The sequence below is a fragment of the Lontra canadensis genome, unplaced genomic scaffold (assembly GCF_010015895.1).
Source record: "Lontra canadensis isolate GAN:19392208 unplaced genomic scaffold, GSC_riverotter_1.0 scaffold200, whole genome shotgun sequence".
NCBI classification, from domain to species: domain Eukaryota; kingdom Metazoa; phylum Chordata; class Mammalia; order Carnivora; family Mustelidae; genus Lontra; species Lontra canadensis.
Genome location: NW_022631194.1, coordinates 216,904 through 231,003, shown reverse-complemented (window position 1 = coordinate 231,003; position 14,100 = coordinate 216,904). Strand labels below are relative to the sequence as shown.

The following is a 14,100-nucleotide window of genomic DNA, read 5'->3' as shown; positions in this document are numbered from 1 at the left end:
AGGTGCCCTTCCTGAGAGCCAAAAGAGGGATATACCCTCTGGGATGAATGCTCTAATGTTCTTGAAAACTTGGAGCTACCACCAGCCACCTTTCATTTTAAACAGGGAGAGCTATCCAATTATGATGCCAACACAAGAAAGCAGAGGAGAGAGAGACAGAGAAAGGGAGACAGACAGCTTAAGATAACACAGTGACTGATCACTGAGAACCATCTAAGGACTTCTAATTCACATCAGGAATTCTCAATACTGCCCCTCCACAGTGATTCAGAAATCCAAGGAGACAGTTTTGCTAGTTACAATGAATGGGGAGGTAGCATTTATATTTAGCAAATAGGGACCTTGCAAGTGCTAGTAACCTTCCAAGAAATAGGAGGATAGTCATGCCCAACAGTGGTCTCCAACACGCATAACCTTCGAATGTCCTGTGTGGACATTCACTTGGAGGAAAACGGTCTATAATTTACTGAGCCCAAACTCAACTCCATTCTATGTATAAAGTATTTCCTACTTGGTTTTAAAATATACTGAATTTTCCAGGAATACAACTGTTGTGAAAAATCAAGGAAAAATTACACATCCCCCATCCCCCCCAAATTTTCCCAAGCATTCTTCACCATTTTACAAAATCTTAACATTATAACAATGGTGCTTGTGGTAGATGAGAGAGAACTCAGTAATATAACACTGTCCTCTCAATGCGTTTCAAAAGCACCATAGAGACCAAGACAATTTTATTAACCAGGTTAATCAGGATTTGTTTCATTTGTTTCAAGAGAAGCCTCTTGCAACAGGTTTATTCAATTCTCCTAAAAATACTGACGTTCTTTTAAACTTTTCTCCTTTCAGAAGCAGCAGCTACAAAAATGAAGTACTCGATTAAAATTTTAAAAGGTGGGCTCTAGTCAACTTTCATTATTTTCCTGCATATGATCATGACAAAAGGTTAGGATATCCTCCTCCCATCCTACACAATGCCAAGCAGAATACAATTTTAAAGTTCGCCCTTGCCGAACTCCAAAAAAACAAAACCCATAAGGACAAAAAAACCCAGCCTCTTGACAGTAAACCTGCGGAATGCCCCATCACCCCCAAAAAAGCTGTAGATTTCAGCTCATGCACCAACAAATGTACAGGGCTAGTTTCTGTACCCCTCTTTTTACAATTATACCACACAGCATTTTAAACACTAACATATTACTTCCTAAAGATGATAAGCAAAGATAAAAGTATCTATCTTATTAGAAACAAGAAAGACCATCACTTACAGTCTTCAGACATTACTGCACTTCAACTTTTATAACATGCAATACATTCATAAAACCACCTTCAGACTAGTTTTAACAAAGAAGACTTTCACTGGGTATTTACCCCAAAGATACTGATGTAGTGAAAAGGGTCATCTGTACCCCAATGTTCATAGCAGCAATGGCCACAGTCGCCAAAGTGTGGAAAGAACCAAGATGCCCTTCAACGGAAGAATGGATAAAGAAAATACGGTCCATATATACAATGGAGTATTATGCCTCCCTCAGAAAGGATGAACACCCAACTTTTGCATCAACATGGACGGGGCTGGAAGAGATTATGCTGTGTGAAATAAGTCAAGCAGAGAGAGTAAATTATCATATGGTTTTGCTTATTTGTGGAGCACAAGGAATAACACAGAGGACATGGGGAGATGGAGAGGAAAAGTGAGTTGGGGGAAATTGGGCGGGGGGGAGAAGAACCATGAGAGACTGTGGACTCTGAGAAACAAACTCAGGATTTTGGAGGGGAGGGGAATAGGGGGTTGGGTGAGACTGGTGGTGGGTATTAAGGAGGGCACAGATTGCATGGAGCACTGGGTATGGTGCATAAACAATGAATACTGAAACACTGAAAAGAAATAAAATAAAATGGAAAAAAAAGTTAAAGCATTACTTGTTTTGGAGATGGAAAAAAAATAACGAAGTAGTAGTGGTATATACAATTTGTCTACTTTTGTTTGTTTTTGGTGTATATATAGCTTCTATGACCCACACTAACACACACACACACATACACACATATATATGTGCATGTGTATATATATAATTCTGGGAAAAATAAGTATCGATAAACATTTGAATCTCAAAAACAAAAAAAGACTTTTTAAAATCTGTTATTTGTATGTGTTGTGAAATGATCACAATAAATCCAGTTCACATCCATCTCCATACATAATTAGAATTTTTTTGTTATGTTAAAAACTTTTAAGATCTAATTGCTAAGATCTCTTAGTAATTTCCAAATATGCAATACAGTATTAACTACAGCCACTCTACTGTACATTATATCCCCAACTTATTTATTTATAGCTGGAAATTTGTATCTTTTGACCCCTACCCCCTTTTCACCCATTTTGCTCACCTCTCACGCCCCACTCCACAAATCTGTTCCCCTAGCAACCATAAATCTGTTCTCTGCATCTACAAGCTTGGTTTGGGGATTTGTGGTGGTTTTTTTTAGATTCCACATGTGAGATCATATATTTATTTGTCTTTTTCTGTCTGACTTACTTCATTTACCATAATGTCCTCAAGGTCTATCCACACTGTTACAAATGGCAAGATTTTATTCTTTTATTAGGGCTGAATAATATTCTATTATGTATCTATACCATGTTTTCTTTATTCATCTATAGATAGACACTCAGGTGGTTACATCTTAGCTATTAAAAATAATGCTGCAATAAACATGTGGGGATGTACATATATCTTTTCAAATTAAGTGTTTTCATTTTTCATGTTTTTATCGGATTAATATTCAGAAATGGACCTGCTGGATCATATTCAATCTTTCTTGAGGATTCTCCATACTGTCTTCCATACCGGCTGCACCAAATTACATTCCCACCAACAGTACACAAGGGTTCCTTCCCTTTTCTCCACATCCTTACCAATACTAGTTATTTTCTGTCTTTTTGATAACAGACATTCTAACAGATGTGAGGTGACAACTCTCTGTGATTGTGATTTGTCACAAACTTAGGATGGTGAGATTGAGCCCCATGTTGGGCTCAACACTTAGCACAGAGTTGGGTTTCTCTCTCCCTTTCCCTTTTAGCCCCCAACCCCCCGTCTCTCTCTCTCTCTCAAATAAATAAATAAACAAATTTTAAAACCTTTAAATTATAATAATAATTATAGAATGAGAAAAAAACCAACAAGAGTTAAAAGACTTTCTCCCTCTGCCCCTCAAGCCACTTTCATAATCTCTCATTCTCTATCTAAATAAACCTTTAAAACAAAAGTTAAATGACTAAAATATACAAAATGCTGATTTGGAGCCCCAAATCACTAAGTTCATGACACTCACCCCCTGCAAAAAAGGTATGTGGGGGTGGGGGGAGATGCCCATGGTTAACCTATCTCATAAGATCAAAATCTTCAGAAGACTGCTAAAACATTATTTATGTAAAATAAATATTAACCCTATGCTACAATTAATTTGAAGTAATGTGTTATTTTTTTCTACTAGCTAAAGTAGCTAATAAAATATCTCAGTAGCAGACACTGGCTGACTGACTCCAAATCCATTCTGAACACCCTTCTCCCTTGCCACCTCCAACTACAAAGGATTCAAAAGCTAAATCCATGCTCTCCCAGCTTTCTTTATAGCTGGGGATGGGGAAAATGTGACATAGTGCCCAGTGAGTGGAATTTTCTTGGCAAGGAATATAGAGTTGGGAGTGGGGCAATGGAAAAGATTTTCCTTTCCTAAAAAAAAGGGGGGGGGGGGGACAAATAAGCTGATGCTATCCTTTTTCCCTTTCTTCTTTCCTGAAGCTCTAAGGCAGTAAGCATGACAGAAAGACCAAGAGAACCACAAAGATTCAACCCTAACATGGTTAAGATATAGAAATATCCTACTGCCACCCAGCTACAGACATCTCCCTAGATGTAAGGAAAAAAACCTCTTGTTTAAGTCATCATTAAGTCAGGTTATATGTTACTCAGGTAATATGATTATCAAAAAGAACACATGAGAAAAGGAAGCTTATATCCTTCTCCCACTCTGCTATTAGTTAAAGGGACAATGTAGTAACGGAGCAGACCACAATTTCCAATGGAATAAAGTGGCAAAGCAATCAATGAGGACTGAATCAAGCTAATGTGTTCACACTGATATTTTATTAATCTGGCAAGGAATTTCTGAGCAAAAGATATTAAAATTTGACCCCCGCCTTCTTTAGCTGTTCATGGCCCAGCTCCAGGGCTCTGTGAGACGAGTATATATAGCCAGCACCTGAAAAATTGTAGGCATTTGATTAAGTGCTAGTTACCTTCTCTTCTCAGATTGCGGACAAAATACAAGGCTGCCAAAGGCCATACATACTGTGTTTTTTAAGCATTCATACAGTAGAAAGAACAAATTAGAATAATTCTCCTCATTCCTATGTAGCAACTAAAAAAATCTTCTTGAAAAAATTTTATTTCCTTTATAGGAACCCCCAGCAGAAATTGTGTTTATCTGGTAGGCCAGAAATTACCAGCTAATAATCAGAGAAACACAAACTGATCACTTTACTCTGACACCTCAACTTTCTTATTAATTTAAGAGCTGTGAACAAGGGTTACTGCCTAAAATGCTTAGATCAATTACTCTGGTCAAATTGGGATTATGAGCATCAAAATGAATAATGATTAAAATAAAATCTATGAGTCCACACTAAAATAAGTAAGTGGATTGATAAGATAGGGCAAGGAGAAGAAAAAAGCTCATTTACAGAAGATTGATATTTGTAGAAGGAATCACAGAAATAGAAAAATCATTATTTTATAGCCATTATGGTAATAATTCAGGCAAGAATCATCAATAGATGTTAGTATCATTAGGTAAAAAAACTATTTAGGGAACCAGATATTCATTTAATATCTAAGTATCACCACAGATTATTAATTACAGAGAAGAAAGTGTAACCTTATAAGAAAAATTTGGCAGGCAAGGCCTTAACCAAATGGTCAGACTTAACATTACCCACAAGCTGACATGTGCCCCTTCTGTTGTGATACACTGAGAAGGATACATCACTTATCTAATACTCTTGCCCAGATATTTAATCTGAATGAAGAAACAATCAGACAAATTCAAATTAGTGGACAGCTTTAAAAAAAAAAACAAAAACAAAATTAGACTTGACTTAAAACTAAGGAATGTCATGTATGGGTTTTCCCTAATAGCATGAACTAAACGCCCAGCCACCAGCTAGCCCTATCACCAGACATGTACACAAATAAGCCTACAGATGATTTCAGCCCTCAGGCTTTATGTGTTGTAGCTGTGGTCCCAGAAATCACACAGCACAGAGAAACTATCTCCTACACTATCTGAATTCCTGACTCGAAGAACTGTGAGCAATAATACATGATTATTACTTGTTTTAAAAGATTTTATTTCTTTATTTGTCAGAGAGAGGGAGAGCACAAGTTGGGGGGAGAGGCAGGAGAGGGAGAAGTAGGTTCCCTGCTGAGCAGGGAGCCCGATGCGGGACTCGATCCCAGGACGTTTAACCAACCGAGCCACCCAGGCACCCCGATTATTACTCTTTCAAGTCACCAAGTTTTAGGATAACTTGTTATGTGACAACAGATAACTAAGATATACTCTAATAAGCCAGAATTTCAATTTTCCTCAGCAATACCTACCTCACAGTATTTTGGGGAACATTAAATGGGCTAATGCATGTCAAGCCTAACATAGTACAATAGTACTATGTAGTACTATTATTATGTAATACTATGTAGTACATAGTATTAATAATTTCAACTGGTATAGTTAGAACTATGGTAGGAGGGACATCTGGGTTGCTCAGTTGGTTGAGCATCTGGCCTTCAGCTGGGGTCATGATCCCAGGGTCCTAGGATCGAGTTCCACACGGGGTTCCTTGTTCAGCAGAGAGCCTGCTTCTCCCTCTGCCTGCTGCTCCCTCCGCTTGTGCTCTCTCTCTCTCTCTCAAATAAATAAAATCTTTAAAAATAATAACAAGGGACGCCTGGGTGGCTCAGTTGGTTAAGCGGCTGCCTGCGGCTCAGGTCATGATCCCAGCGTCCTGGGATCGAGTCCCACATCGGGCTCCTTGCTCGGCAGGGAGCCTGCTTCTCCCTCTGCCTCTGTCTGCCTGTGCTCGCTCGCTCTCTCTCCCTCTGTCTCTGACAAATAAATAAAATCTTAAAAAAAATAATAATAATAATAATAACAAAAATGAAAAATAAAAATAAAAAGAACTAGGGCAGGGAAGTGCATGAGGTGCTTTGGGAGAGCACAAAGAAGGGCCTCTGATCTAGTCCTGAGGTAACAAGAGGCTTCCTAAATTCACCAAAGGATTAATTGGGTTAAGAAAGCAGTAGAGAGGGGCGCCTGGGTGGCTCAGTGGGTTAAGCCGCTGCCTTCGGCTCAGGTCATGATCTCAGGGTCCTGGGATGGAGTCCCGCATCGGGCTCTCTGCTCAGCGGGGAGCCTGCTTCCCTCTCTCTCTCTGCCTGCCTGTCTACTTGTGATCTCTGTCTGTCAAATAAATAAATAAAATCTTAAAAAAAAAAAAAAAAAGCAGTAGAGATACTTCTGCCAAAGGAAACAGATTAAGTAAAGGTAAACAAGCTAGAAATACCATGGTATATGTAGAGAATGATAAGTTTTGTATTGGTGAAAGAAAAGAAAAGCAGGAAGTGACAGGAAACCAGGCTGCAGAGTTCAGAAACATGGAGGACCTTGTATATGAAGTTATGGACCCTATGACAATGGATTTTATACAGAGAAGTGACAGAGATTTAAAAATTTAGGTAGATAATCCTGCAAGGGTAATAAGGGATCAAATTTAAGAATGGTGGGGCACCTGGGTGGCTCAGTCGTTCAGCGTCTACCTTCAGCTCAGGTCACGGTCCCAGGGTCCTGGGATCGAGCACGGTATCAGGCTCCCTTCTTGGCAGGAAGCCCGCTTCTCCCTCTCCCACTCCCCCTGCTTGTGTTCCCTCTCTCGCTGTGTCTCCCTCTGTCAAATAAATAAAATCCTTTTAAAAAAATTAAGAATGGTAATGGTTTGAAGGAGATATGGGCGTGAACTAAAAGGGAGATGGTTGGACAAAATAGGAGCTGAGAAACAGGAAAGAAAAATCAGGAAGAATTAGCAACTAACTGGATGCGTATATAGCAAAAAGTTGAGCAGGACAAAGAAAAGAGTCTATGTTAAGGCCTCAGTTTCTAAACTGCATAGAGAGTGGTAGCCCCAATCAAATTCAAATAAAGAAAAAGGATTCAGTTTGGAAGAAATGAGTTTAGCTTCCATCTTGGTGAGTTTGGAGTATCTGTGGAACATCCAAACAGAAGTGTCTAACAAGAGGATATATATTCAAGTCTCAAATTAAGGGGAAAGGTCAAAACAGAAATATAGATCTGGGAGTCTTTAGTATATAGGTAATTATTAGAATTGTGAGATAGTCTAAGAATGGCCAGAGAGAACTTATAGAGTAGTGGTTCTCAACGAAGGACAATTTCGCTCCCTAGGGGACATTGGGCAATGTCTGAAGACAGTTCTGATCGTCCTAACTGGGAGGATAAGGGGGGTTACTACAGGTAGTAGACAGAAGCCAGGGACGCTGCTAAACATATAATGTTACAGGAGAGCCCCCCACATGATAAAGAATTACCCAGCCCAACAACGTCACTAAGCTCCAAAGTTAAGAACCCTGTTGCAGACTAAGGAAAAGCAGAATGAAGAAAACACCTTGGGAAAACCAGTATTTAGGAAGTATCCACTAGAAGGAAAAGTAAGAGAAGAGGTAAATCGAGAAAATTCACTGTCATGGAAGTCAGAAAAGTAGATAATTTCACAAGGGGGGAAATAACGAATTCAGTACATTAAACCCATACAATAAAGATTTTGAAGTACCCACTGGGTCTTCACCCCTGCAACACAGGGATTTTTAATGAAAGGAGGACCAGATTACAGTAGTACAGGAATAATGAGAGATAAGGAAGTACACAAAGTAAAAGCAAACTCCTCTCAGGAAATTTTATTGGAAAAGGAAGGAAATAAGATTGGGCAGTAACTAAAGCAATGGTTCTCAACTCTGGCTACAATCAGAATAACTGCAGAAGTTTTTTAAAATTATCAATGCTTAGATCTCACCCAGAATATCTGAATTGGAATCCTTGAGGACAGGGACCAGGTATCAGGATTTTAAAAAATATCCTGAGACACTAATGTACAGCCAGAGTTGAAAATCAAGCTGCTAAAGTGTGGGAGGTGGGGGAGCAGCAAAGAGGAAAAAGGAAGCAAGGAGATGAAAATGAATGAAACTAAATCTCAGAAGAAACAGGAAAAGAATAAGTCAGAAACATGGACTGATGGAGTTATTTTGAAAACAAAGGAAGGATACCTCATCTCAGGAGACTGGAAGGAGAAATAAATATTAATGTAAAAAAATCTGACCCAGGGTTTTTGGTAGTTCATATCTGAGGCTCCAACTTTCAAAATGAAGAATACAAGTCAGCTGCTGAGAATCAGCTACCAGACAGGAAATCTGGAGTCAAATTTGGCAGAAGTTCAAAATATTTCCGGAGGGGAATGCAAATTAAAAGACTAATCAAAAGCATTGACAGTCTAATGGAGATTAAACACACTTTGCCAGCTGTAGGGGCACCAATGGGAATATTAATGATTTTCCTCCAGCAATATTCAGCCATCCCTTAGGGGAGGAGCACAGCACTGATCCAAAATTGGCAGTTTAGTGGGTGGGAGAAAATAAGTGCACAAGAGTTTTAAACTATAGATGAACTGTAGCTGAGGAGTTCAACAATGAGGTCCATGCCACATAGAGAAAGGAAAGTAATCTACATGCAGTTTAATTAGCACAGATTTGCCTCTCAGCACCATATATCATTACAATGGTCTGAGATTTTTTGGCTTTTGTCCTAGACAATCCCATTAAATCAGATTCCTTATATCCTATCATTATCCTAAGAGGAAATGTCTACAACTAACCCTGAAATTCATACAGTATAATGTGAACTAATGGACAAATAGATGAATAGACATGTGATAAAGCAAGTATAGTAACCTATTAATAGTAAAAAGTGGAAGGTGTATGTATGTGAGGGAGTGTAGGTTCTAGAACAGCACTGTCCAACAGGACTTTCTGAGATAATGGAAATGTTCTATAATCTGTGCTGTAAAATATGGTAACTACTAGCAATCTCTGGCTACTGAACCCTGGAAATGTGGCTACTCTAAAGAATTCTGAGTTTTATTAACTTTTAATTAATTTAAATCCATATAACCTCATGTGGCTAGTGGCTGCCATGCAGCACTGGATTCATATATCCCAGGATTCAAGTAAATCCTGGGTCTACCACTGATCCAGGTTATTTTATTTCTCTGAGTCTTAGTTTATTCTATTTAAAATAAGAATAGTGGGACGCCTGGGTGGCTGTCAGTTAAGCCGCTGCCTTTGGCTCAGGTCATGATCCCAGCGTCCTGGGATGGAGTCCCGCATGATGCTCAGCAGGGAGCCTGCTTCTCTCTCTGCCTCTGCCTGCCGCTCTGCCTGGCTTGTGCATACTCTCTCTCTCTTTCTCTGACAAATAAATAAATAAAATCTTTAAAAAATAAAAATAAAATAAGAATAGCAATAGCAGGGTGCCTGGGTAGCTCAGCTGGTTAAGCCACTGCCTTCATATAATGTTACAGGAGTTTGGGATCGAGTCCTGCATTGGACTCCCAGCTCTGCGGAGAGTCTGCTTCTCCCTCTGACCTTCTCCCCTTTCATGCTCTCTCACTGTCTCTCAAATAAATAAATAAAATCTTAAAAAAAAAAAAAAAAGGAATAGCAATAGCACCTACTAATTCATATAGATTAAATAAGCAGATAAAACATGAAGTACAATCCTGTGCATATGGCAAACATTTTTAAAAATTAATGTTTATTACTCCTACAAAATGGGCTCTATGAGATCAAGGGCCAGCATCTGTTTTGCTCACCACTGTATCCCAATGGCTAACAGAAGTGTTCCAGCATAAAAGACAGTCAATAAACATTTGTTGCATGAATGTTTTTATCATCACAAGACTATATTTACTTCTATGAAATTTCATATTAAGTCCATTGTTTCAATCTATTGAGATCTTTTTGAATCCTAACGTCACCCAATATATTGCATATTCCCTTTCAGTATCTTCTGATAAACAAATGTATCACCTATATATTAATCTAAGACATTAATAAAATTAACCAGAGACCTAGATCGTTTTAGCATCTTTTAGTTTATCATCATTTGTTAATTGGTAGCAGCTGAGAAGAGACATTCAATTTAACTTCACCTTCATTCTGTTTTTATCTTGTCCATAAAGGTAAGAAGTATGAGAACCTTATAAAGATTAGATTATGCCAGTATGTCCTTCATTGAAACTACCCTTAAAGAAACTTAAATAAAAAACTCACCCTTCAATAGCTGGGGATCTATCAGGACGAGTACTTCCTCGTGATCTGTATCTTCGAGTCATTGGCAGCCGTGGAGGCCGGCTTGGTCCCCAGAAGTCAGTGTGAGTTTGGTGACCCCTCTCATTGGCTCTATTATCTTGGTCCAGTGGATTGCTACTTAGAAATGGTCTAAAATCTGGGAAAAACATCGTGTGGTCCAAATGCTCCCAGAGCTAGTAAAAAACCAGAAATAAACAACATGTTACTGGTTTCAAGATCAGAAGAAATGATAAGAATAAATATTGAAAAAAGAGGGAAAAAAATTTTTTTGGAATAGTTTTTAACACTTTGAAATTCAGTAACTCTAAACTAAAGACGTGTATGTCTCCCTAGTTTCATGGAGGAGAAAAAAAAATGTCTTTCAAGGGCATGAATGGTGTATGTGTGTACAGGAGAGGCACTTAGACACCGAGAAAGTTAATTTTCCTCATACAGAAACAAGCCAACAGCTGGACCCTTTCCTTAACACTGATCTCATGTCCACATGCCTCTGGCCAGTTTCCCCTTCTGAAGTAAAAATGCGAGCCAGACATGATCATGGACTTCTGTCCTAAGCATAATCATATAGATCATCATATTCTTGTGCTTTGTCACAAATAACATCCACATTTCTACTATGTAATTATCTAAGGTTTAAATAAAATGGATGTATTTATACACTTTTAAAGAGCACCATTACCACAAAGTAGAGACAGAGGTCTACAAAATACTTCTATTATCTAGAAGCTGCATCAGAAAGGGACATTGTCAAAGCCATGCCAAAGCAGTGCAGGAATGTTTGGTAAGACCATTCTGTTGTACATATTTTATCATTAAAAAGGTGTTGTTGGGTGTGTGGGGAGAGCACTGGCAGTTGGGGGGGGTTGGGAGGAGTTGGGGAGGTGTTTGGAATTATTCAACAAAGAGTGCATGGAAAAAACAAACCACCAAATTTAAATTGTATTTACCTGTACACCAGGTATTTTCAGATAGACTACTGCTTATTTTACTATATCCAACCAAGTACATAACCCTGGTTACATCCTGGTCTTTTCATTTTGTTTCAAAATTTTAAGTCAAACAGAAAACACGTTATTTAGTGTATATATAATAACAGGGACACAAAACTCCTCAGCACAAGACCTTAGGTCTTAAAATCCTCACAGCCCATCTGCTCAAGACTAGTTATTTCTTCCAGAGACCCATGCTAACAACAGTCTCCTCTAGAAACATTCAGAGAAAGGGATACCAGCCCAGCTGCATGTTAAAGTTGATCTGATTCCAGACTAAACTCCAGTCTCAACCTAACATCTAATAACTTGTCAAATTAATTCCTGAAATTAAGGAGTTTGTTTAGGTTTGTCAATAATGTTATTTTTTGTCATTTTTTCCAGTTTACATTTTGTTTTTTGATTTTCAAAGATGTTTCTTCCTCCTTTAATTAAAAAAATACATAATAAATATATTACAAAAATGCAAATGCAGAATATAAAATACAAAGTGCAATACAGTTCTACTCTCCTACTCAGAAGTTAATTTAGTGTGTAGAATTCCAGTCTTTAAATATCTCCGTGTTAACACACACATATTCTTTCATTCAATAAATGCCTATTTAGCATGTACTCTTTCTGTACTTTCTGGGAACTATTTAAGATACGGCAGTAAATATGATGTAAAAAAAAAAACCAAAACCTCTGCCTCAATGGATTTCATTTTTTAGTTGGAAGAGATACTATCCCACAAATGGAAGGCAAAGGAAACTGTAGATGTTAGGGATAAAAGCCACAGAGGAAAAGAGGCTTGCACTGACTCAGAACACACAAAGTCCTATCATTCTTTTCAATAACAGCATAATATGGATGTTTTATATTATATTTCATGTAGTCTTTAACATTTTTATGATATCTGGTATTTGTTACATGTAAAACATAATGAGGCATTAAGAAAATAAAATATATACCCACATAACCATCTCTTAGCTCACATCACTAAAGCCACTGAAACCCCGTGTGTGTCCCTCCCTGTCCCAACCTCCAGTAACCACAACCCATAATTTTTTATCATCCCCTTGATTTCCTTTATAGTTTTACTAGAAATGTATGTATCTCTAATAAAATGTGACTTACGAATTATGAAAGTGCCTTATGAAAGCACTTGCATTTTTGGCCACACATGTCAGTGCATTCATTTTCACACACATTTTACACCACACTTTCTCCTCTCAATAAACATCTAGATCGTTTCTAGGTTTTTGCTATTACAAACAGCCAGTGTGAACATTCATATATGCAGAGATAGAAAAGTCTCTCCATTTTCGCAGTTTGTACAACTTTATATGGTCTATATATCTTCAATTTTACTAGGCAATGCCAAACTGTTTTGCAAAGTTATCATCAATTCACACATTCACCAAGAGTTTCCATTGTACCAAATCCTGGCAAGCACTAGATAGCACAGGGCTTTTGTTTTTGTTTTTAGTTTTTACCAATCTGCTAGATAGAAAATGATATCTCATTGTAAGGTTTTTGTTCCTGGCGTGTAAGAATAAATAGGAGAGTTTATTTAAAATGCATATTCTTTGGCTCTACTCCAGAAAGTAAATTCAATAGGTCTGTAGTGAGCCTGAAAGACTCCCTTCAGCATTTCTTATACAGAAGGTCTATCAGCAAAGAAATCCCTCAAATGTTTATCTGGGAATGTCTTAATTTTTCCTTCATTCTTGAAAGATACTTTTGCCAGAGGGTTTTTTTTTTTCCTAATTAAAGAATTTTATTTATTTGAGATAAAGACTGCACAGTGCACAGGCAGGGTCGGGGGGAGGGCAGAGGAAGAGTAAGAAGCAGACACACCCCACTTCCCACTGAGCAGAGAGCCCACTCAAGGGCTGGACCCTGGAGATCACAACCTGAGCCGAACGAAGGCAGACAGTTAACTGACTGAACCCCTCAGGTGCCCCACTTTTGCCAGATTTTGCATTCTTGGCTGGCAGTTTTTTCTTTCAGCACTTTAAAATGTCATCACTGCCTTCTAGCCTTTAATATTAGCCCAACCTTAAATTCTTTTTTTTTTTTTTTTTTTAATTTGACAGACAGAGATCACAAGTAGGCAGAGAAGCAGGCAAAGAGAGGAGGAAGCAGGCTCCCTGCTGAGGAGAGAGCCCGATTCGGGGCTCAATCCCAGGACCCCGGGATCATGACCTGAGCTGAAAGCAGAGGCTTTAAACCAGTGAGCCACCCAGGTGCCCCTTAAATTCTTTTTTAAAGATTTTATTTATTTATGTGACAGAGAGAGAGAACGAGCACAAGAAGGGGGAGTGGCAGGCAGAGGGAGAGGGAGAAGGCAGCTCCCTGCTGAGCAGAGAGCCTGATGCAGGTCTTGATCTCAGGACCCTGGGATCATGACCCCAGCCAAGCCACCCACGTGCCCCCCAACCTTGAATTCTTAGATGAACACAAGCTGGCTTTTATAATACATTACTGCATTCTATTTCTGGGGTTTGGGTAAATTTCTGCATCTTATGTTCATGAGTGAATTAGCCCCTAATGTTCCTTTTGTATACTATCCTTGTCTGGTTTTGCTATCAGGTTATCCTAGCCCCATAAAATATATTAGGAAGCATTCT

The 14,100-nt window shown here is 38.5% G+C and overlaps 1 protein-coding gene across 2 annotated transcripts in view; it reads right to left on the bottom strand.

The window, feature by feature from the left end:
- RNF115 (ring finger protein 115) overlaps positions 1-14,100 on the bottom strand; it is a 67,727-nt gene that overhangs the window by 16,893 nt on the left and 36,734 nt on the right. For both annotated transcript variants that reach the window (XM_032848138.1, XM_032848139.1), the window contains exon 4: positions 10,461-10,672. In XM_032848138.1, the coding sequence (XP_032704029.1) occupies positions 10,461-10,672 (212 nt within the window). The remainder of the gene's footprint in view (positions 1-10,460; positions 10,673-14,100) is intronic.